The 23,751-nt window shown below is 45.4% G+C and overlaps 1 protein-coding gene across 1 annotated transcript; it reads left to right on the top strand.

Moving 5' to 3' along the window:
- Positions 1-6,361: 6,361 nt before the first annotated feature.
- Positions 6,362-19,645, top strand: DACT2 (dishevelled binding antagonist of beta catenin 2; the record flags this gene model as incomplete). The annotated part of the gene is made up of 4 exons (XM_081997477.1): positions 6,362-6,821; positions 12,744-12,876; positions 14,315-14,602; positions 17,847-19,645. Exons 1-4 carry the CDS (start codon positions 6,582-6,584, stop codon positions 19,643-19,645), a joined length of 2,460 nt encoding a protein of 819 aa, XP_081853603.1. The 5' UTR covers positions 6,362-6,581.
- Between the last annotated feature and the right edge of the window lie 4,106 nt (positions 19,646-23,751).

Below are 23,751 nucleotides of genomic sequence, written 5' to 3'. Positions count from 1 at the left end.
GAGCAAGGGCCAAACTGGGAGGAGTGTCTTGAACTGCACTGCAATGTTGCTGGAATTTGCATTTAAAATTAACTATCAGGAAGAGGGTTTTAAACAATATTGTAATGAAATCTCCAGGTGATGTGAACTTGCTAAGCATTATGAATGATAATGAAGGCAAAAAAATATGGCTGCAGAGCCAACCAAAATCTGGAGTATAGGAAGAAAATGAAGTTCTGCTGGAAAAAACCCACAAGCTATAATTGGTGGGAGGAAATATGGAAAGGAGGGAAGCTGCGAGAGAGAATTAGGGACTAGTATCAGGATTGACCAGGAGTAAGTTCTGAATTTTCATCAGGATGCCAATGAGAGAGACCAATATGTGTAAAGAAGGTAGCACTCCATGTGGAGAAATAATCAGTGTTCTCCTTGGCATCTGATGTAACAGCACGAGGCAGACTGTGTCCTGGCTTCGCGTGCCTGAGCGCAGGCGAGCATTAACCTGCGAACTGTTCTTAGCAGGAGCTGAGGTGAAAAAGGGCAATCGGCGCCAAGTGAGCACAACCCAGTGCAAGGCTACAAGCCACATCAGAGGAGGGCTAGTGCCGGCCGGTACAGACAAAACGGGCCTGCTGGCCACAGAGGCAGCAGAATGATCGTGCTTCCATGTCCTCTTTGTCTGCGCCCCAGCGCAAGCAGCCAGCCTGGCTCCTTCCATCAGAACAGAGATGAGGCTTTGAAGTGATGGGGAAGGACTGCTGCCCCTCTCGGCAGCAAGTTACTGATGGCTCCTCTTCAAAAGCTGCCCTACCCCTACCTCTGTGGGACAGATTTCTGGCCCAAGTCCTCCCTTTAGGTCTGTCTACCCCATGGCAGAAGCACCCAGCATCCACATTTGGCATCTCATTCTTGGAGAAGGCAAGGTAAAAGGTTCCTTTATTTCCAAAGTAAGCCTTACACCAACTTTGAGTCCATGAGCACATGGAGGTGCCACAACTCTCTGAGCGCTGGCCCTCGGCCAATCTACTCACCACATGTGTCCCCCAGGCACCTCTGGTTACAATCTGTTGTAAACTTAGAACTCTGCAAGTTCAAATGATTTTTCTGTGCTTCAACTTCTTCTCTGTTAATTTAGCATGGAAATACTTTTGAGATCCTTGGCAAGAAGCCATTACAGCCACACCAAATTGTATCACTTTTTTTCCTGGTTTCCATTCTCTATTAGGTCCCCATACTTCCCAGTCTTTCTGAATACTGATGCCCTTAACTCTGTTTTCTGGCTTAACTCTCAAGCTTTTGTCCCCAGACACACCCTGGTTATTGTGTGCCTCTCTTTCTGCCTACCTGCATTTCTGGTCTCCATCACCTTCTCCATTCTCCTGCATATTCTGTGCTTCTTGAGTCCCCATCTGTGCAACAGTTGGTCACGAGCCCCCCCCCCCCCCCATTTTGCCTGTCTATTCACAGAGTTATGGATATGCACTTATTTTCACATGGTCCAAAATAAGAGCTTTTATTTACAAAGATTTCAGTTGGAGGGCATAAACCGGAGACAAGAATGAGCACTTTCACACTAAGCTTGTAACAGTCATGAGCAAAGCTTCCTCCCTCCTCCCTTCCCTGCAACCCCCGCTGTTGCGCTGGGAGTGTCACAAGAGAATCAATCTGCAACCCTGTGAAAAAATAAACAGAAATAATCACAAAAACAGATGGACATCTCCTAATCCCTGGCAGCTGAAGGCAGGATTTTACTCGTGTTTTTAGATGATTCTTCTTTCTAAAGACCTCCATCAACTCAAATCTGGTTTTGTAGCAGAAGCTGTATCTGTTTCACTTCCTTTTCCCTATCCATTACCATGTAAGCTATAGTTCAAAAAGTCATTTTTTTCAATTCAAATCAAGTTCTCTGAACTGTAGAAAGAGCCCTTCCCACCAGTGATTTGTTTCTTTCTACTTAAATAAGTAACCCTTGAGACATCAACCCTTAAAAAGAACGTTTTCAATGGCAGCTGCTCTGCTAATTAGACAAAATGCCTGGATGATGGCAATTTACTTGGTCACCTCACAGAGGGACATACAATAGTATGCATTCTCTGGCTAACAGTGCTAGTGCAGAACTAACACTGCCCAGTGTGGGCAACATAAGGGCAATGTGGGCAATAATCCGCTTTCAGGATATTCTTAATAGTTGAACTTAACATTTCCAAAAAATGGCAGAAGGCTCTATCCTGGTGCTAGGCTTGGCTAAATCCACGTGTGACTGCTCTGCATCCTCCAGCTAACCTCCTAAACACCTGCCAGATGTCAACAGCTCTGAAGATTCCCTTAGGCAGTATCTCGGCATGAGACCCTCAGCGGGATCAATGGCAAGAGGCTTGTGGAGCTCCCAGGAACAACAGGACAACACAGAGGACAGAAAGACTGGGTGGCAAAGTGAGGATGCTGGTGCATGCACTGAGTTTCTGTGATGTCAAGAGATAGTCCTAAATTAACAGATTCTTCCCCAACTAGTGCTAAAGCCTACGTAGTGAGACTCTATAGTGCCTCCGCAAGGTGATGTTACCAAAAAATGTCTGAATTATTTTTCACAACAAAACATTGGCAAACGTGGGAAGCAAACTGCAATTTAGCTCTTGAAGTTGTCTAGTGTACCAACGCATGTTGTGTACTCTGGACTTCATCCAAAGCAAACATTCAACTACTTTTCTTTTAAACACATCTGGAGGTCAATACAGCTTGTCCTACCCTTAACATTAGTCCCACACAAACTGGCTAATACGCATCCACAAAACAGGGAGTAAAGTAATTTCTGTGGTCACATGAATGATTTGGCTTCACTTTCAACTCCTACCACAGATTTCCTGTTCGATCCCGCGTAAAAGGGTTAACCTCTTTGTACATCTCCATCTGCCAAACAGGGTAAATAACACCTGCCTCCTTTCTGGTAGTTTATGAGGCTCTGAGGGCATGTCTCTACCACAGGTGCAGGCACACCCAAGCTGGCTCCATATGAGGAACACTAATTGTGTTCCTCATTTTTCTAGGGATTCAAATTAAAATCCCCAGTATTCAATTTACCAAAGTGCTGAGTGCTCAGAACTGCAACTGAAGTCAAAGGGAACTCTGCTTGGAACAATAAAATAGATATATATTAACTGTATAATACTAAGTACACTGAAAAATCAGGCCAAAGGCATCTCCAATGGGCCCCTAAAATCAAGCAAGCATCTCTGAAATGAAACTCAGTGCCTCGGGTCCTCTCTCCTAGAAAACAAAAACAGCTTTATACCTTTTAGGATGTTATAAAGACATTATTCATTCATACCATAAGGCACTTAAAAGCTAGAATGCTAAGTATATTTTTAAAAAGCAAAAGATAATTCTATTGGCAGTTCATGCCTTAAAGGATCTGCAGTGAATAAGGCATGGGCTGGAGCACGAGGACAGAGGACATTGAATAGTTGCACACTGATCACCAGACTTTCATACTATACAGTTACTGAGGAATAGACCTGTGGAACAACACTGTGTGATCACATCATACAAATCAGGACCCAAAATAAGGTTGTGTAGACAAATTGTTTTATCTCCTACTGTTTTGGTGTCTGATTTTGCAACCATATCATTCCTTTACTACAGCTTTTTTGTAGGATTTAATTTATGTCAGGACCCAACGGTGGAAAACAGAAATCTTATTCCAACTCTTGAATAAATCAAGAATAATGTCTTTGAAATTAATGGAAACAAAGTAACATAAGTGAAAAGTTAAAGCTTTCGGCTCCTGAAAAGTGTGAGCTACATTTCAGCATTTGGATTCAGTGTACTAGTGCTAGGCAGCAAAATGGGGTGTTACTTATAGACTGCTCCCTTTTTTTTAAGTCATTCTTAAAGTCTAGTGAAACTTTACAGAGCATCAATATCCAACATTGTTCTCTATTGGTCATTAAGAATAGCAGAAGTTTTATAAGTCCCTACTATGAAGTTTTCACCTTTACTGCTACCACTCCCCCACATAATATCATAGTTTTAAATTTGGGGGCACTTCACACCTTTTACTCTCTGCCCCAGAAATTGGATAACACAAGCTATTTGTTGAGTTATCTGAAAAGATTAAGGAACATCACAAAGGTTCTGGGGAAGAAAGTAATCAGTGCAACAGAGGGGATAATCAGGAAGCTGATTAGAATAAAGATACTGCTGTGATATAGCCCATTTGGGATTTAAAGTATGAAAAGATAAAAAGATGAAAGAAGAGGAAGAACAAAGAGCAAGGGATAACAGTTCCTTGTAAAGAAAGGAGGAAAAGAAAGAAATATATATGACCTTATATTATCTAATTCTCCTAGCAAGTATGTACTCCTAGCAAGTATGTACTAACTGGTATTTGTGTTGGTGACTCCTGGTTGGTCGTGTTAGAACATGGTTTGAATAAAATAAGGAACGGTGCTGTATGTCTGTTTTAACAAGTGCCAAGCCAAGTGATTTACAAAAATGCTTCAGCTCCTCATACCTGTAATGGAATTTTGCAAGATTCTTGCCACGTGCCACACAATGATGGTTCTTTGCCAACCCCCATCCAAGAGGTGACAGCGTCTCATGCTGTCTTTTGTCAGGACCTTCAAGAGCATCTCAGTTTTGAACTCAGTTTAATTTTTCCACCTTGTAGATGAAGTGTTCAGTCATCCTGGCACTGAGGCACTGCTCTGCACAGGGAGATGAATGGGGAAGGAAGAAGACCAGAGGCATATTCATTAGAGAAACAAAAAAAACCCCAAAACATGCCTTAGATGATGTCATACATGTTGTACCTCATACACACTTTAACTAAGCACTGTAGTGCTGTGACCATCACTCATTCCTGTTCCTGCAGTTCCACCTGCAGCTGGAGACATTTGTGAACGTTTGTGCACAACTTGGGAGAATAGGACCTCTCTGGACCCCTTCTGACATAGTTCAGCTTTGCAGGGTAAATATTGTTCTCAAATCTTCAAGCTCCATGAAGACTGTTGAAAATGACATGGTAAAAGCAAGGCTTGGTCCTACTGGGACTGTCAAATAATGTGTTGCACCAGACTTGGTGAACAAACACATGAATAATTTGGCCCCCCAGCAAGGAGCTGGATTTGACATTACTCTAGTGCTTCTGACATTCCTACAGCTAGGGACTGCTGCAGGCAAAGCTAGGTTGGCTGCCGTCTCAGCAGCGGAAGCAGCCACCCACACATGGTGTTCAAAGAAGGCTACTTGAAGAACAGATGACAGAGCAACTGGTTCCCGCTCACCCAACTCATGTATCCCAGCACAAAGTCAAGTGGCAATCAGATTAAAGTATGCTAGCTTTTAAAGGTATGCCACAGGGTGAATAGAAGATAACCACGGACAGATGGGTTGTGTGTGTGCTTGCTGCTTCACGGAGAATCATACACCCTTCCTGAAATTATTTCGATCTCCTTAAGCACAGCACACAGTGATCCCAGGATCTGTGGGATTCAAATGCTTCCTATTTCAGTGTAGGCAGCAGAAAATGAGTCTCCTGTAGCATGGTCTCCACTGTGTTCACCAAAGTCTTGGTATCAGGGCTTCTTCTCGCCCTCTGCATCACTACAGACTACACATACTGGCTTTGCTGCCTGCTAACCATCTCCTAAGAAGCTGCAGCTGCCTGTCTTGGGAGCTTTAAACACAGGCATTTCTTGGTAGCAACAGCACCATGGCCATGGATTTCCATGACCAACTGTGTTTTTAAGCCGCATTTACAGCAATTTACTTGGGGGGGGTGGGGGGGTGAGCCACACCTTGACTTCACAAAACAGGTCTCTGCCTTGCTTCCGAAGTGACAACAACCCAGTACAAGAAAGCGAAGTTTTGCGATTAGATCCCAGTCGAGCTGGCTTCTGGAGAGCAAGGTGCGCAGTGCCAGTGCTGTGCCTGTGCCAGGGAACGCCAGCAAAGAGGGGAAGGGATGGAGCTACAAGCCCGGCATTTTTGTGAGGGAAACGTTATACCTTGTGAGGGCCCACGCACCACGTCCTCGCGTTATTTTCATTTGCACGACGGCGGGCTCGGGTCCTGACTCCGCAGCATCCCCGGAGCCCGCTCCCGGCCGGGACGGGCGCTCTGGCACCGGCGCTGCGCGCTGGCTCGTCGGCCGCGGTCTCTGCCGGGGGGAGGGCGGGCACCCCGTCCTTCCTCGCCGCCGGGGAGGGGGGCGAGGCGAGGGCTGCCCCGAGGGCCGGGGCACGGGCAGGCAGGAGCCGCCCCCGCGCGGGGCGGAGGGAGCCGGACGGGCACTGGCTCCTCTCCGCGCGTATCCACCCCGAGAGGTGGCCCCGGCGCTGCAGCCCTCTTCGCTTCCTTCTCTCCCTCCCTCTCTCCCTCCTTCCCTCCCTCCCCCCCTCCCACTCCCGTCCCCACCTCTCACTCTCGTCCCCACCTCTCTTCCAAAACCGCAGGAGCCGCCGCGGCCCCGCTTCACTCGTTCCGGTGCCAGCCGCGGAGCGGGGCGGGCAGTCCTCGCCGCAGGCACGGCCCGGGGCGGGAGCAGCCCCGCCGCCTCCCCGCCGCCCCACTGCCATGGCCGGGGTCGCGGCCCAGCGTTGACGATGCTGCTGGGCGCCCCGCGGGCGGGCGGCTGGGATCGTGGCCGGGTGGGCGAGAGGCTGCAGGCGGCCCTGGCCGGCCTCCAGGAGCTCCAGGTGCTGCGGGAGAAGCAGCGGGAGCTAGTGCGGGCCGCCCTGGCCATGCCGCAGCGGCCGGTGGCGGGCGGAGGAGAGCAGCCCCTGCCCGCCCACAGCAAGGAGCACCGGCTGGAGGCTACCCTCACCGCCCTGAAGGAGCAGCTGGTAAGGGACGGGACACCCCGCTGCCCCTGGGACCCGTTTCCTGCCTCCGGAGGTCCTGTGGGGCCGCGGTGCTGAGGGCTGGCGGGCAGAGGGAAGCGCCACCGGGCCGGGCCGCCCCGCCCCGCCCCGGGCTGCCTGACAGCCGTGCTCCCCCTTGGGAGCCGCCGGCGCCGTTGCGGGGCCGGGAGCCGGCAGGGCGCTGCGGCCGCGGCCCCGTGCCGCTCCTCCCGCCCTGCCGGCGGCCGTTCCCCCCGCGGGCATGTGCGGGCGGCGGGGCCGGGGGGGGTGGTCGCTGGTCGCTGGAGCGAGCTGCGGCGACCGCGCCGGTCCCCGTCGCAGCCGTTATAACGGTCGCTTCTTTTCCTCAGGCGGGGCTCACCTGGGCGCGTGTTCCTCGACCCGAAATGCGCGGTGTGGGTAGAGGGCTCTGTGCCAGGAGGAGCGCTGAGGAGGAGTCGTTACCCGGCGTTGCTCATTCATCGGGGCCGAGGAGTAGGAGATGATTAACTCCGGCGACAGACGTGTCCCGCTTGTGAGCGCCCCGCGCTTAACTGCAGCAGCCGTTTGAGTAGGAGATCAAAAGACGCACGGAGGCAGATAACGCGTAAAATAGACCAAGCGCCCAGGGGTTTGGTACGGGCGTGTGTGCGTACACCTGCATACACCGACGGGCGAACGCCGGTGTGGCCCCGCGCGGCTGTGCGCCCGTGGGAGTCCACCCGCCAGGAAGGGGCTCGCGGGCCAGGAGTGCTTTCGTCTTGCCACGGGTTGCGTGGTCAAAGGAGAAGGATAACTGAATGCCAGGCCTTGTATCTGAAGTGTCACACCGGCCGCTTGCACGGGTGTTTAGTGGAAGAAAAAAATAATTCTGAATCGTGACTGAAGCGAGACAACAATCGAAGGGTAAAGGGCTTTAATCTCTAGTATGGGCAATTACACACTTCAGTAAACTCAGACCTAATTCCGAGCCCTTTCCCTCCCTGTACCGGTGCAAGGCTTGGCCGTCAGTTATCAATCAGGTGTGAAAACAGCACGGTTATTCGCTCCCCGTGGGCAGCTTTATCAGGCAGCATCTTGGAATAAAATTGGCTTTAACCTTCAGGGAAACCTAACCACCACATGTGAAAACACAGCAGCAGGCGTATCTTGATTAAAGTAAAAAATGCAGGACAAGTGGACTGCCAACCACTTGATTACCTGTCATTGATAATTTTAACTAATGGCTCTACTTTATTTCTTTTCTTTTTTTTTTAACTAAACGAAAGAATTGAAGGCATTTACTGCCTGTCTGGGGCCACTGGGTTAACAGAAATACCCAGTGACCTCTGACCATAGTGACTGTTCTTTTTTCATGTTGACTGTTGTGCTTAAACTCATTTGTTTGTATCTTTTTCAAATAAAATATGAAAATAGAAGATTAGCTTGTCAGGACTGGCACCTTACAAGGCTTTCCAAGGACGTAGGAGAAAGTAGCCATTAAAATGGAAGAAAAAATGGCCTTTAATTGCAGCCCTTAGAAATGTAGGAGTCAACTCAGCACACTACTGGAGAGGGATAGATTTCACCAGTAGGTGCCAGTGCAATTATGGGAAACGTGTCTTCTGGGGGTGCGTGGGAGGGAACTGTTCATAAAGCTTGAGAGAGATAACTCAGAACTACATAAATCCACGGGTAGGTTCTTCAGCCAAAATGCAGTTGTGCGAATGCTTGAAGTAGTGATACAAAGCTCTTCCATGGCTGCTGGAAGCTTTTTAGTCTGGTGTACCTGGTACCTGTATTGGTTTTTTCCTCTGCAAATTGCAGACACCTGTTTGAGCAGAGGTGCATACCTCAGAGCTGCTTAACAGCAAAGTAAATCATTTGAAAACAGGCTTTTTGCAGTCCTGTTAGAAGTAGTCCACAGATCTTACGAACTTGGCGATCTCAGGCTGAAAACTGTTTCTGGGTGACTCATGAGCAGTGTATTGCACTTAAAACCCTTGAAAATTCTGTTCATGCTCACAGGAAATTAAGTTAAAACTAAAAACAACAGAAAACGCAATGCACAGCATTGCTCAGGGAGTGTTACGTCTTTATCGTTGCTCTTGGCCAATGGAGGATCGAGTATGTGATTGCTGCTCTATAAGCTTTCAGATTGAGAAATTTATTAACAGTGTAAATGTAGCATTGCCTGGCAATGTATCTTGATCTAAGTTTCAAGTTCAGCTGTAGCCCCGGGCCCTAGCATGGTCATGATTCAATTCATAAAAAGTTTGGTCCTTGCAACATAGAATAGGGAGGCTGTATCAGCTGGAGCTGGCTCAAGGCATTTCAGCAGTGGAAACAAGGCAGATAAAGAGTCAAGCCAGGCTCCTTCTGTCACTGTAAGGTGAGAAACAGAAGAGCAGAGGCAGCACCCTTAAAGATTCAAGTGCCGCTAGCAGGAATGGGTGGAGGAGAGCCATCGAATGCTGTAGGCACCACGTGTGGACGCCACTCCGACATCCCAGTCTTTTCCCCCACAACAGGTACCAGCGGCAGCCAGCAGCTGGCCTTGCCAGCAGTCTGCTGTAGGCAGCAAGGCTGCAGGCTTTCTGCTGCCCTTGGCAGTCATGTCCTTTTTTGCCCCAGCCAGAGGCTCTTTTTGGTGGTCAGGGGCTCTTCTAGCAGCTGCAAGTTCCTACAGTGCAGGCAGGATCAACTCTCTGTAGCAGAAGAGAAGCAGAGCTAAGTGATGTCATGTACTGTCAGTGATCCCAAAGGTGCTAAACTAGTCTCTTGGCCAAACTACATCATGGTGACATAGAGGAAAAAGAAGAGATGCAAATTCAGGCTAATACAACGAAAGAAGTCTATGATGCTTTCACTGTCAAAACAGATAGATAGCTAAGGCTGCAGCATCCAGTATTTTCTCAGCTGTTTCCTCAGAGAACATATTTATAAAAATTGGTTGATTACATTTGAATCTGATGATTTTGCTTTGCAAGCTTTCAGGTGGTTTATGATGTTATAAAAATGCGAGAAGGGACATGTTATACTGAAGAGAAAAAAAAAAAGCACTTGGTACCCTGCATTTTGCACAGATTTTTTTTCCTCTTTAGATAGTTTTAAATAGAAGAAAACATCTTCTAAACAAGGGGTTTTATTTTTTTTTAATATTAAACTAACCTAAAGTTTTTGTCAACAGAGAGGAAGAGGTGCTTCCAGAAGGAATTCACCTCACTCAAGAATAAGGGTCTGGGATAGGTGAGATTAATGTTCCTGTGAAAGTGTCTGCTTTGCACCATCAGTTAGAAAAAGACCCAAGGGTGAATGGATTTTAGATGTGCAAAACTAGAGAAGATTAACACTATCTCTTGTCCATCGCAAAATACAGTTGGATTAATAGAATTATCAGGTGCTAATCTACAACCAATAAATGTCAGCCCCTCCTTTAACTGAAGACATCAATAATTGAAAAGAATAGTCAAGTATGCCCAGTGGGTTTTGGTGCCTTGATTTGGGGTGCCAGTTTGTGTTGACTTAATGGAACCTGCTTTTCAGAGAGTGTTCTTCCTTCTGAAAAATGAGTGGTATGACCATATCCCAGATTTGGCTCCCAAAAACTGTAGGCCATCGATAGTGCAAGCTGATTCGGAAAGTCTGGTCCTGCATTGTGCGGTGTACAGAAGTCTTCACAGCTGCATTGCCCAAAGCAAACAGATGGTTTCACCTGCAAGGTTTTTGTCTCATGTAAAATTCATGTTGTGAATTGAGAAAGAGTGTGTTTAGGGTTTATTGTTCTGGGTGCTGCTTAGCGTGGTTATTAGAGCAATGACAACCTCAAGCAAACACACTGGAAAAGTCCTTATCCAAATGCTTTGAGGAATGCTTCTCGTCTTGGACTGCAGAAGGAGTTAACTGAAAGATCAAAGCTACGAAGCCTGCCGGAAACATGAAAACCCAGTGGTGTGAGACACCATAAAAGGGTTAAAAACGATGATGTAAATCATGTGCGTTGGTTAAAATGCTGTGAAAGCGCAGACAGAACCTGGAGGTATAATAAATAATCTTTGAATACCTGGGAGCCTTGTGGCCTCTCTGTCATTAATCAGAAACCACAGACTGAGGGATTGGCTGGCAAAACATTAATCATTACGCAATTAATTCCAGCCATGAAAACAAAACTTTGTGATTTCCTGAGTAGGTGGGATTGAAGGAGGCATGGCGTGTTGTTGCTTTTTCACCATAAGGGAAATAAAGAAGTACTGAGGAGGTCCTACATTCATCATTCAGTTGGGATAGAAAATCTTTTTATTATCCACTTCTTTCCTTCCTTTTTGTTTACATGGAACAGGAAGAGGGAAAATCACCACGGGTTATCCCAGGAAGCAGTAATGAGCCTCCTGAGCTTAAACATTTCTAGATGGGTGACACTAACAAAAAGGGGCTTTATTTCTTGTGTCTTATATGTTCCTCCAGTTCTCCACCAAAGCATGCTAGAAGTACCATTTTATTCTTCTCAGCAGCATCACCAGCCATAACAGTTTTCTTGTGAGACTCAGGACATCTGTCTTTTTCTTCTTTTCCTTGAATCCCCATTTCTAACAATTTACTGATTACCTTAGGATCTTAGCTTTCCTTGCTTTTATTATTTATGGCTATGGACAAACCTAAAAATGCAAATGTTAAAAGCTGACTAAGCCAAACACAAGGTGGAGTCGAAAATGTGTACATACTGATTTTGGTTTTCTGCATGTGATTTAATTTTGCAAATACTTTAATTAGTTCAAGGGACCTAGATCATTTTTTTTTCATATTTGGTGTTGGAAATACTGCTAGAACTGCCACTTGTGTTTTTAAACCTGAAACGTACACATAAAGAATAATCTTAGTCATGTTTTTCTTGCCATTACCGAGTGGAAACCCGGCTCCTCAAGGGTGGCGAGCACAACTTTACAACCAACTTCAAGAGAGAACCTTTCTGTAAAGTACCGTTGGACGGATGGCGAGGTGTGACATAATTAGAAGCTACCTAAATAGCGACCGGGCCTAGATAGTTTGCCAAGTGCCATGTGAGAAGTTTGTGACAGAAACCAACTGTGGTTCTTTGGCTGGTACCTAACGCCTGGCCATCTGCCTCGCCAAGCTGACGGCATGAGCACTGGGGGAGCAACTGCGGGAGCTGTTACCTCAGATCAGCCTGGCCAGCAATTGCAGTAGGCAAAGGACCTTGTTGCTGGCTTCTGAAGGATTATTCACAAGCTTGAGACACCACTTATTTGAAATACAGTCATTTTCACAGCAGTATTCAAACACCGCCTTCTCCTTGCATAAAATGTGTGGAAATATCTAGCCACGAGACATACAAGGAAAACTTTCAGCAAAATAGATGTCGCAATTCGTGCTGTGTATCCTTTCAACTATAAAGAAGTCATCAAAGCCAAGGGTTTTATGGAAATGAGTGTGCTGCTGTTACTTGGTGTGGCAATAAGATACCTGTACATACAGCGGTTTCCTTTCGTCAGGCAGCATCTTAGAGTGCATGCAGACAATCCATAATGTTTATCTCACCCTCTGTTCAGAGGCAGTGTATGGCAAAGTGCAGTGCATATATTAATATGCTAATTAGTTAAAAGACTGCTATCCTCTTTAGAGATACAGCTCCTGCCGTAGATGTAACAAAAAACCCAAAGGTTCTAATAAGTACTTTCGGTATGAAAAGTTTTGAGAACATGTTCCACTGGGCAGAAGACAATATATACTGAGGAACAGAATGTTTCGTGCTTGTCCGTTATGTCAGTCTCATTACAGAGAGCCAATTGCAGTAGTCTCTAGCTAAGCAAAACACTTCATGAGAGCCGAATCTGTCCGGCACAGATGGCCTGAACTCATGTGTTGCTGCTGGGATTCTAACTGTGGTTATTCTTCATTTCCTCCTTCTTCCCTTGACTTGTGAATTAGTCTCGTTTGAGGAGACAGGATGTCGGCTTGAAAAGCCACCTGGATCAGCTAGACCAGCGAATAAGTGAGCTGAAGTTGGATGTCAGTAAGACCTCCAGTGAATACTTGGATAGTGACAGCCGGCCCAGCTCAGGTAATGTGCACTTGGTCGTTTATTCCCAGGGGTGTGGTGCTAGGAGAACTGAAGGGTGTCAACTGCTAAGCAAAACTCTCTGTGTTGTTTGGTCAGAAACACTGTCCCATGGCTGCAGTGGAGAGCAGTCGTCGGGCACAGAACACACTCACAGAGCTGTGGAATTTTCCCGCAAAGTTGATTTAGCTGGGAAATGCTCATTTGCTCAAATAGTATATTTTCTGCATTTTTTTTAATTGACATTTTAGCCACACATGGAAGAAGTTGGAGACAGATTTATTAGTTAACTACCTTGTCCAGTGCAGAATGACCATTGGCAAAGTGGCTAGAGTACTTACTAGAAGTGAAGGAGACTAACATCCATGTCAGTGCTCTGCTTGAATCCAAGGGTCCTGAACCTCACTAAGGCTTTAAGGATAACTACCACTGTAGTGCGCTGGCCAAATGAATGTTTGGCCATTTATGTAAAAATGAAACAGCTCTATTAAAAGACCCTGAGAAAAACCACCCCAACAGTTTGCTGACTAAAACTTTCATGGACAGAAAGAGATTGAATTCCAGGTTTCTGGTCTGATTCAGAGAGTGAGCTGTACTGCAGACTTTTATAGCTAGGATGTCTGTTAAAACCGGTTTCTGCTATCTAGCCTGGGACAATGGGAATACTTATTTTTAAACAGAATTTTGAAAAGCCTTAAGTCTTCAGTGAGACAAGGAAAGATTTTTTTTATTTACAGCATAAGGATTTGCAGCCTAGTACTTAGGGTGGGTATAGAAAGTGCAACTTTCTGTTGAGTGTTTAAGTTCAGGAGTTGTGCGCTTAGGCACATACACACAGTTCAAAAGGAAACACCTTCCTTTTCCGTTTGCTTTATATAGGGAGGAATAATAAGAATTCCTGCCTTGAATTTATACAGAGCCTTTTTTAATACTTCCATAATTAATTGTCAATGATTGCAAGAGGGAAGATAGCCTCCATTCTTTGCCCTTAGACATTCCAGCTATGACAGTTTTGGCAGCTCTGATCACAGGCTAGTTTTATTCTGCTTTCCCATCCAAGCTGTGCTTGTATGAACATAGCACAAGTTATAACAGTGTAAGACAGCCCTATTTTACACCAGTTGCATAATAGTCCCCAGAGACGTTCTCCAGTGGAGAACTGGGTGTGATGGTGCTGCGCTTCACCCCATCCCACCCTCAGAACTAAGCACGCATGTGCGTGCCTAGCTGGCTCAGGGCCTAAGTAAATATGCAGAAGCCCAATAAAAGGTGGTTGAATTAGAGTATGCCTCTGCTAAAGTCACCCAAATGAATGATCATAAATTTAGGCCTGTGGCACATAGCAAATTAATATTTATTTTATTCTCTGCATTTTTCTTCTACAGAACATGTTTAGTTACTGTAAATAAGAAATATCTTCCTATTTATTTTAACTCTGCAGGCTTCTATGACCTGAGCGATGGTGGTTCTTGCTCACTCTCCAATTCTTGTACCTCGGTGTACAGTGAGTCCATCTCCTCCTCCCATACCAGTCTCTTGCCTGGCTCTCAACACCCTAAAGCAAGGCTCAGTGTGTTTGATTACCGACCCAAGTCTGCGGATGAAACTACTGTGCACACCACCAGCTTCCAACAGCAGGGAACCTATGTCAGTGATGGATGTCGGATTACAGCTAGCACAGACATTTCTGGGACTCCTGCCAGGTCCCGACCGAGGCCAGTTTCCACAGGTAATCGTCTGCAGAACTGGATACGTATTCAAGAGAAGGGCAGAATCCCGGTTATTACTTTTAGGACCTAATATGCCAATGTGTAATCAATGTATAGCAGTCATTTTCAATACACAAAGTGAGAATTAATAGAAATCACGAAGCCAAACCATTTAATGTCCAACTTTCACTTGTTTCCTTACTCAGATACTTTTAAACAATAACAAATACGAGGACGTATGCATTCAGAAATGGGAAAATATTTAAGTGCATAAGATAAAATTGTAATGGATGTTGGGATACTTTTTTTTAATTTACCTGCTTATGAAATCAGAAAAATTGCAGTATTTGAAATACGTTGTGTGAAGGTGCAGGGCTGTATGAGAAATATAAAGTGAATTCAAAATTAGAGGTGATGCATTTTACTGAGAAAGATTTTACAGAAATCTAAGGAGAAAGAGACACTTCTAGACTTAGTGCATGTTCTATCAATCTGTTGTAAAAAGAGTATGATAATACTCATGTATACCTTGTCCTATTTATTCAAATTAATGTGGACTGAAACAATACTCTTTTTTGTAATTTATTATGTACAGTTAGGGTTAACAGGCACCAAAAGTTAATTGACTATCTAGGAACCAGTCATGAGCCTAATAGTGGATCAACCACGAATTTGCATCGTACCTTTAGACAAAATGGACAATATTAATATTCCAAATCTCTTGTTTACCCCTCTGTGAAGTGACATCATATCACTTCTTATTCTGGGTCCTTCCACGGCCTCAGAGCAACCTTGTGTTAGTGCAGTTCATGTGGTCACCCAGCCAGATGAGTGACAGTTCAATTATAGAAACAGGAAAGCCACAGGGGACATCATTTCAAGTACCATGTCACTCTGGAGTCGTTCCCACAGCTTCTTGACCTGAGCTAGCTCACCTCTGGCTTGCTTGGTGCAGAAGCAAAGGCCACCTGTTCTGTACCTATCTGTGCCGACACACCTGAAGCGATGGTGGTAAATTATAGCGTAAAAGCAAAGTCTTCTCAAGGCATAGGGATGGAGCTCAGAGGCCAGGGATGGAGCTGGACTCAATGATCTTTGGCTTCCATGTTCAGATTACAGACTTCTTGTTCTATCAGAAAATTTCCTACCTTGCAGCATTTTCCTAAGACCCCAGGGGCTTCAGGGTTTTTTGGATATGGAGATAGACTAGCAGGAAAAGGGATAGCAGATGTTAAGTAGGGGTGCGGGTGTGAGGCTACAGACCTCCCTTCAGTCCTTCTTCCTTTTTCCACCACCATCTCCCTTCTTCCTGTCTACAACCTCTCCCTTCAGTGTCAGAAATGTAAGTAATGGCGTAGTAGTGGGTGTAGTCTTGAAGAAAATTCTCGCAAAGTTGACCATATTGCAGGAAGTGATGCAAGATGTTACTTCAGAAAAGCATCATTTGGAGAGGGGAAGAAATTTCTCTTTTCCTCCACTTAGCTTGTCCTCACAGGTAACTGCAGGTACAAACTGATTGCCTTTCCTTTCAGTGGCAAGTGGAAAGCTTGCTAAGACACCATAAACACAGCATTCTTTTGACACCCTCCTGGTTTGTTTGCACAAGAGCGCATTACCACACACTGCCAACAATTTCCTAAAGAATTTTCATTTTGGAAATATGTTATTCCAGAAATCATCATCCTAACTTTTGCTCTAGCGGGTCGGTAAGTGCCTTAGGTAGGTCACTGCAGACAATGCCAAATTATGAAGTCTTTCAAAAGTTTCCTGTCACAGGACTGAAATAAGTCACTGTAAGTGAAATATGTGGTTGGATTTGATGGTTGGGTTTCTTGGTAACATGAAGCAGCCAGGAAATCAGTTAGCTGAGGATTTGTTGGCACTGAAGTCTGCACTGTTGTACAGAGAAATCCAAGCTAACTACAGATGGTTCCAGTACTCTTGGTACCACAGGTGACACATCACCATAGCGCTCTATCAGATGACTTGTCTGGATGGAATAATCTTGCTTCACACATGAACACAGCCTGATGTGTTCAGGTTCAGATGCTCCTGAGAGGAAGGTGCAGCAGACAAATGTAACTTACAGAAATCTTGACAGTATTCCAAAAGTTGAGACCTTAATTGGTGGCCATAAATGCCAACTTCAGGGACTGGGCCTCCCATCTGCCTGAGTAGTTACCCTTGGATTTTTTTCTCCGTCAAAGTAAAAGTTCGTTAGTCCATTCGTCTATGTTCTTACAGTTGACTTTTAAAAAACCCGCACATAAAATTATGGCATTCCTGATTTTCTGCCGTTTAATAAAACCTCTGAATATTTCTTTCTGGAACTAAATACTTTAAGAAGTTACTTACCTGAGAAAGGCACGAGACTGGTAATGTTGTTATCAAATGAAATGAGAGATCCGGTTAGGAGATTTCATTGGATTTGGGGTTAAGGAACAGTAAAATCACATCACTCTCTGGCTTCTGGGACACGTGAGTCTTAATGGCCCTCCCACATATGTTGAGTGCTTCTGTTTAGTAATGCCTTACTAAAGCAAAGAGCAAAAGAATAAACAAGTACAGCTTCCAGCATTTAAGAGGTTAAGAAACACTATAACCTAGTATCTGCTTAAGTCCTCTTAAAGCAGCTGGTTGAGTACTAGAGATTTTTCCAAGACAAGTGATATAAAAGGTTTGGAGGAAAAGCTGGAATTCAAATTTAACCACTTTAAAAAATATATCATTGACTCTGCATGCTGGAAATTTCAGGAATTTCTGAGTTATAGTCATATATCCAGAGGAAGCCTTTATCCTATCCTGGAGGGAAAGTGTATATATACAACTATATCTGTTGTATTAGGTAATTTTACATGACGTTCAGATTCAGGCTTTCTGGTTGTTGGATTCACTTTTTATCTCTGCTAAGAAATAAAAATAATCCCTTATTTTTGTTTAGTTAGTTGGGTTCCTGTTAGTCTGTGACATTCTAGATAATTTTAAATATATGCACAGACTTACTTTCATCCAAGTAGCACAGTTTAAATATCCTGCAAAGGCATGAGTTTTATATTGACATTAAAAGGCATTCTAATCCCTGTTATGCTCAGGTGAATATAAGCCTTGAAGTAATTCAGTGATCTTGGAGGACGGATCTTCATTCATGCTGCTGATTTTAGTAAAACCTAGCACATTCCTCTGAAATAGCACTTTTAGCATAAGCCGGTTTGAATGTCATTGTCTGTGATTTAATTAGGTTATTTATTTACATCCACTGTGTAGGTGACTTGGAAAGACTCATTCCAGCAGACACTAGATTTCAGAAAGAAGCAGATCCCAAATCCATGTTGCCTCTCTGCCATGCTGGAGACGTGCACTTGCTCAGCGTGGACCCCAAATTCCAGAACGACTTGGTCTCCAAGAATGGCATTGATGTGTATCCTTACCCAAGCCCCCTTCATGCGGTGGCTTTACAAAGTCCCCTTTTCTCCCTGGTGGGGACATCCCCAGGAGCCGACCTCCAGGCTCCTCCCAGCAAACCCATGCCTAGTGCGGCAGGTCCCAGCTTGATTAGGACTCGGCCAACCACCGAGGCCAAGCCGGGGGGTTACATCAGTAAATTACTGCAGCTGACGAGATGCAAAGGGAACAATCGGGCCGATGCCAGTGAGTGGGTTTCAGCAAAGGGCCAGCCAGCCGCAATGCACCAGAGACTCATTATAACCCCCAGCGCTGGTGGAGTGAAAATTAACAGCAGCAGTAGCCAGCTGGAAAAACAAGTGAGTTCTCTGGAAAGTAACAAGGCTGAAGGGAAGCTGCAGAGAGAGGTGCCAGAGGGGGAATGTGCCAAGCAGCAGGAGACCGTGCGCTGTGTGAACGAAGAACAGCCATCCACTCGGCCTGACACTGAGCCGTCAGCTGTGAATAGTTGTTATGCTGCCAAGGCAGCAGCAAGGGGCTCTCCTCTGGCAGAAGCAACGGAGAGCAGCATGGAGCACAGTTCATCCTGCTCACAGCTGTGCCCTGAGGACTCCAGCCCGGGCGCCTGGAATGCTAAAGCCATCCCACCCAGAAAGCTGCCCCTCAAAAGGTGTGGCAATGCCAAACTGGCTAACGCTGGGGGTCACGAGCGAGTGGCATGGAGTGAGTTTGTTCATGCTCAGTTCGTCCCTGCAGAATCCCACCAAGTCCGGGTCAAGTTTGCCAGCTCCAAAACAAAAGCGGTGAAGATAAAGAGGAGGAACAGTGAGAAGGTGCTGCGGGCTGGGAAGCAAGCCTTTTGCATGGAGAAGGTGAGAGGGTCCCATGGGGCTGCCAGGCTGCCCGCTGAGTGGGATCAGCCCCAAAGACCGCACGGAGCAAAGAGCCTCATGCGGAGACCTTCGTATTCTGGTGACATGACCGGCAGGTCGTGCTCGGAGTCTAGCCTGTTCCCTGTGCAGGCCAGGCTCCCCACCGTGCCATCCGGGCCAGAGCTCTACAGAGCCTCTGCCAATGCGCTGTATGCCCTCGAAGCAGCTTGCGTAGACACAGCCGGCAAGAAGAAGCAGCGCAAGTGGCAATCCACAGTGGAGATCTCTGCCAAGGCCCACCTGGCCAGCCTCTCTAGTAGCTTTGGCCTGGGAGCGCCAAGGCAGCCAGCAAGGAGGGCTGGTGTCCTGCGCACCGTCAGTATGAGGGCTCGCTCCAAGAGTCAGCGCCGCCGAGCTTATGCCAAAAGCGAGTCAGACCACTCCGAGTACTCTGCAGAGTGCGCTTCCCTCTTTCACTCCACCATCGCAGAGACCAGCGAAGGGGAGGTCAGCGATTTCACGACTAACCGTTTCGGGGACAGTGAGTCTAGTGAAAGCGATTCGGACGGCAGCAGTAACAGTAGCAGCCTTGCCCTTGACTATGATGAGGGGGATGAAAGTGAGCTGATTTGGCCTGAAGGTTCGGCCAGACAATCGGGGACTGTCCAGGCCTCTTCCAAGCCTCTTCCCCCAGTGCCCAAAATCTGTCGCATCAAAGCTTCAAAGGCCCTAAAGAAGAAGATTAGGAGATTCCAGCCTGCCTCTCTGAAGGTCATGACCATGGTTTAAGGGAGAGCAAACACCTGTTTCTTACAGTGAGACATCCTGCTGGCTCTCATTTGCAAAACAAGAGAACCCATGTGCAGAGAAGAGGACTTGCTTAAACTGACTGTGAATAACCCCTGAATCAACACAAGGGATCTTGTTTGTTAATGTCTGGACATAAATGTCACTGTATCTAATAATTTCTTCTTTTGCCATTTATTCTGTAAATATGTATCTGTGTATATTGTGTGGTGCCTTTTTTTACTATGCAGGAGGGTCACCATGGTGAAAATGAAAACAACCGCTGCCATAAGATTTTACAGGCAGGCTCTTGATGGTTTGTTGACCATATGCTCTCACAGAATCAGTCCCAGACACAAATGCTTCCCAAGAAGAGGAGCTCTTTCCAACTGGATATTTGGTAGCATCCCTCCCGCTGGTGAGGAATTCTTTGCAGTCTGCAGTCTGCGTTAACCATCCAGCTGCCACCGTGCTCTTACGGAAAAGCTCCCAGTGCTCTGCATAGTTTTACTTTCTTTCAGATCAACCTTCTCCCAAACATCAGGAGGACAAGTCTATTCTTCTGTAAAAAACATACTGTGTTTAATCAAGAAGGCCAATGTATTTGTGAATGAGAACAAGACTTCAGTTTGTTTCCTGTTTTTCAAAACTGAGAGTATAGGGTTGTTTTTTTTCAAACTCCCTCTTTATGATGTTCCATGTTATTGTTCATTTGTTGAATGGGTGAAAGAACATGAGGGCTCAGTGCCTCAGTGTGTGAATAGCTGGGACTGAGATTGTAGCTTTGCCCCTGAAATTGCAAACTCAATAAATACTATTTAATGTACTTCTGAAAATTGTGCTTGTCTGATGTCTAAAGAAAATTATGCTGAACTCTAACATCACATTAGGAATGCAGAGGAGCTTGCTTTGGTGGAAGAGAGCTGTGTTTTCATGATCACTGTGCAGAGAGGTTCTTTTTTATTTTTCAGAGGGTTGCTATAGCTCAGTCAGAACCAGGGTCCTTTCAGCCTCTACCTCAGGAAACCTGCTTCAGCACCTGCTTCTAAATGAGTGAATTTAAAAACAGTATTTGTATTGAGGACAGGGTAGTGTTTAACTGGCTCACTTACTTAAATTGATGCAATTTTGTCATAAGACACTCTTAATTTAAAACATATATTTATGTATGCATAATGTGTTTTGAACGCATTTGAGGGCACCTATGTGAAGCTTTGAATTGGTTGCTAAACTGATGAAGAGATTTTTTTATGCTCAGACAAGGAGTCCTAATTCTTTCCTCTGAGCAAAGCAATCTGGAAGCTGAGCTGAAGTTCACCCTGTGTTTACCAAAGAGCAGGTATTCTCCTCCTACCCTGTGTCAGTGCCCAGTCCGAATACATTCCTGGCCTAGGAGATGTAGGCATTACCTCATTCAGCCGAGTGTACTGCTGAAACAAAAGGCAAGTGCTTTGCAGAAACTGGGGGTAAAAGAGTGCTTGTTTACTCCAAGGATTCGTTAGCAAACAGAAGTACTGAAAGACTAAACTTTCAGCCAATGCCTTCTATTCTTTGGAAGCTATGTTATGTTTTTAAACCACTCTATTTTCAAATCATTTTTGGAAAATGAGGTAGAGAAAAGTAAAAGTTAAGTAAAGCCATTTAATTCAAGTATTTGAGCTCATGCATAACACCATCTTTACTGCAACTAGGAAAATACTACATTTTAGTCAGCGGAATATGTTTAAACATTTTTTTCATGGTCCCAAGAGTATTCAACGTAATCACTTTGGTAGGACTAATGGCAGAATTTCACAGGTCTGGTGGTGGTTTCTTGTTTGGCACGTCTAGCAACAGAACAAACAAAATAGTGATTTATGCCATGTTGACTTTCTACACCACAAAAGGATTCTTTTTCCCATTTACACAAAAGGTTTCATTTGGGGGAGTGTGTCAAAAGTTACACATGAATCTTTAATCCATGGATTTTTCTGTATTGGGGTGGGATTTATTGGTTAGATAGGAATTCTGAGGGTGTTTGTTTTTGTGGGGGAGGAAATTGTTCCTAACTAGAAAACTGCTGTGGGTAGAAGCGTTCTGAAACCTGCTAAAAACCACCACCCAGTAGCTCCCTGCCTTTCATCAGAGTAAGCTCAAACAATAAGTCTGTGGTCCCACAATTCAGTAAATCCTGCTTTAGGGCTGTTAATACTCCATCAGAAATGTTGCCAGACACGTGATGAAAGTGCTGATCCAGAATGAACTCACACTGCCAAGTCAAATAAAGAAAAATGATGACTTAATTTTGTACTGACAGGTTTTATGCCAGATGAGGTATCACTGCCTCTACAGCTCATATTTTCTGCCAGGTCAGATAACGTCTCTCCTCCCAGAGCCAGCGTAAAGCCAACATAAAATCATAAAGCTGGTACAAACATTATCCTATGCCTTGGCTAATTTGACAGAAATATGATTATGTGCCCACAACTTGATCCAGGGGAAACATGTGGTGCTGGAGAACCCCAGCAATGCAGAGAACCTCCTGTTAAGAGTTGAGGTATCGCCATGTACGGTGATGCTGTGACTTTCTGGGGAGTGCAGGATGGGTGGTGCAACCCCTCTTTACTCCAGAACATTGGACCATCTCCCTAGTGCTGCCCTTTTGAAATTGCTTTTCTGCTGGAGCAGAAACTGCACTGGGACCAGAGCTCTGGAGGGAAGAAGTAGGACAGTGCAAAGCAAGGCAGGAGACTTGGATGGCCAATAGTCTCCAGCTATACTGGCACCAAAAATATGACTGTAGTTCAGTACACTGGTAAAAATCAGTATGTTTTGTTGGCCTGTACATGGAGAATTTTGGTAACAACTGGGTACAAGTGTGATGCCTGTCAGTGCTCTGTCCATCAGAGACTAGGGCTAGCTCTGCTGGCAGCACCCAGGAATACCTGTCTCCTAAGCAAACAGATGTGAAACATATCTAAAATCAACAAATATCAATACTCTGATGCACTATTCTTTTATGTGCATATACTAAACATTATAAAATCAGCTTTCAGCTCCGTATGAAGCCTCATAGTGAGAATAAGGGATGTCCAGCTTTACTTGTGGTCATGGCAATACAAAATAGAAATATTCACTGTCTATTTTCCCTTCCAGAAGGAATACACCAAATATTTTTACCTTGCAGCTTCTGGTACTATAAAGGCTTAAGAGGATGCAAAAAAGGCCCGTCAGTGATTCAATTAGAAGTCTAGCACCAAACCTGATGCACTTTAGGAGTGAGAAGTTTAGCACTCTCACTGACTTGATTAGCAAGTGTATAGATCTGATGGCTGTTTCAGAACAGCTTCATGCAGCATCTCTGTTGCAGTAGCTAACATCTGTCATCACTGCTCCAAGCTCTAGTGAATCAAAATCATCCACTGCTGAAATCTATGCAGCAGATCAGCAGTTTCCTTCGCTCAAAGGCAGACATTTACACTTTGGTGTAAGAGCAAATTGCTCCTAAACCACAAAGGAAAGAAAAGAAGGGGAAAAAAAAGAGAGAATAGAAAGGGAATTAAGGAATCTTTAAGAGCAATTTGCAGAATAGATCAGAAGTTCGATTTTTAAAACTTCATTAATCCTTTTATTGCGCTAATAATTTTTGATCTGGGTAATTAGCAGCCTTCTTGGTCTTGACACAACCTTAGATTTTCAAGTCCATATCCAGTACCCAAACCTTGGGATAGAGTCAGAGAACTGATACTTTCTTGGAGACACTATCCTTCAGACCAGACCTTCATTTGAAATTACTTCTGGTCAGGCAGGTCACTGGTCAAAAGAAAGTAATCTCAAAACCAGCTATGGGTGATTCTCACGCTGATGAACCTGAGTCCAGTGGACATTTTAAGGACGTGCTGGAGTCTGGTTTGTGTTTGCTTACCCATCCTGGCCGGAAGCTCTGACAGGGTGAGAGCTGAAGGCGAGAGGTGCCCCAGGAGCAGCTGAAAGGCAGGTGATAGCGGCGGCTCTTTGGGAAGCGGGTGGCTGCCCGCGGGACGAGGCAGGCTGAGCGTGGCACGCGCGGGCTCTGGCAGTTCCAGCCCCCGCAGCCTTTGCTAGCTTCTTTATCGTTGCTAGGACTCTAA

Source organism: Phaethon aethereus (assembly GCF_964289735.1).
Source record: "Phaethon aethereus genome assembly, chromosome: 3".
In the NCBI taxonomy this organism is placed as follows: domain Eukaryota; kingdom Metazoa; phylum Chordata; class Aves; order Phaethontiformes; family Phaethontidae; genus Phaethon; species Phaethon aethereus.
The sequence above is the reverse complement of the archived record's forward strand: the minus strand, read 5'-3'. Positions and strand labels throughout refer to the sequence as shown.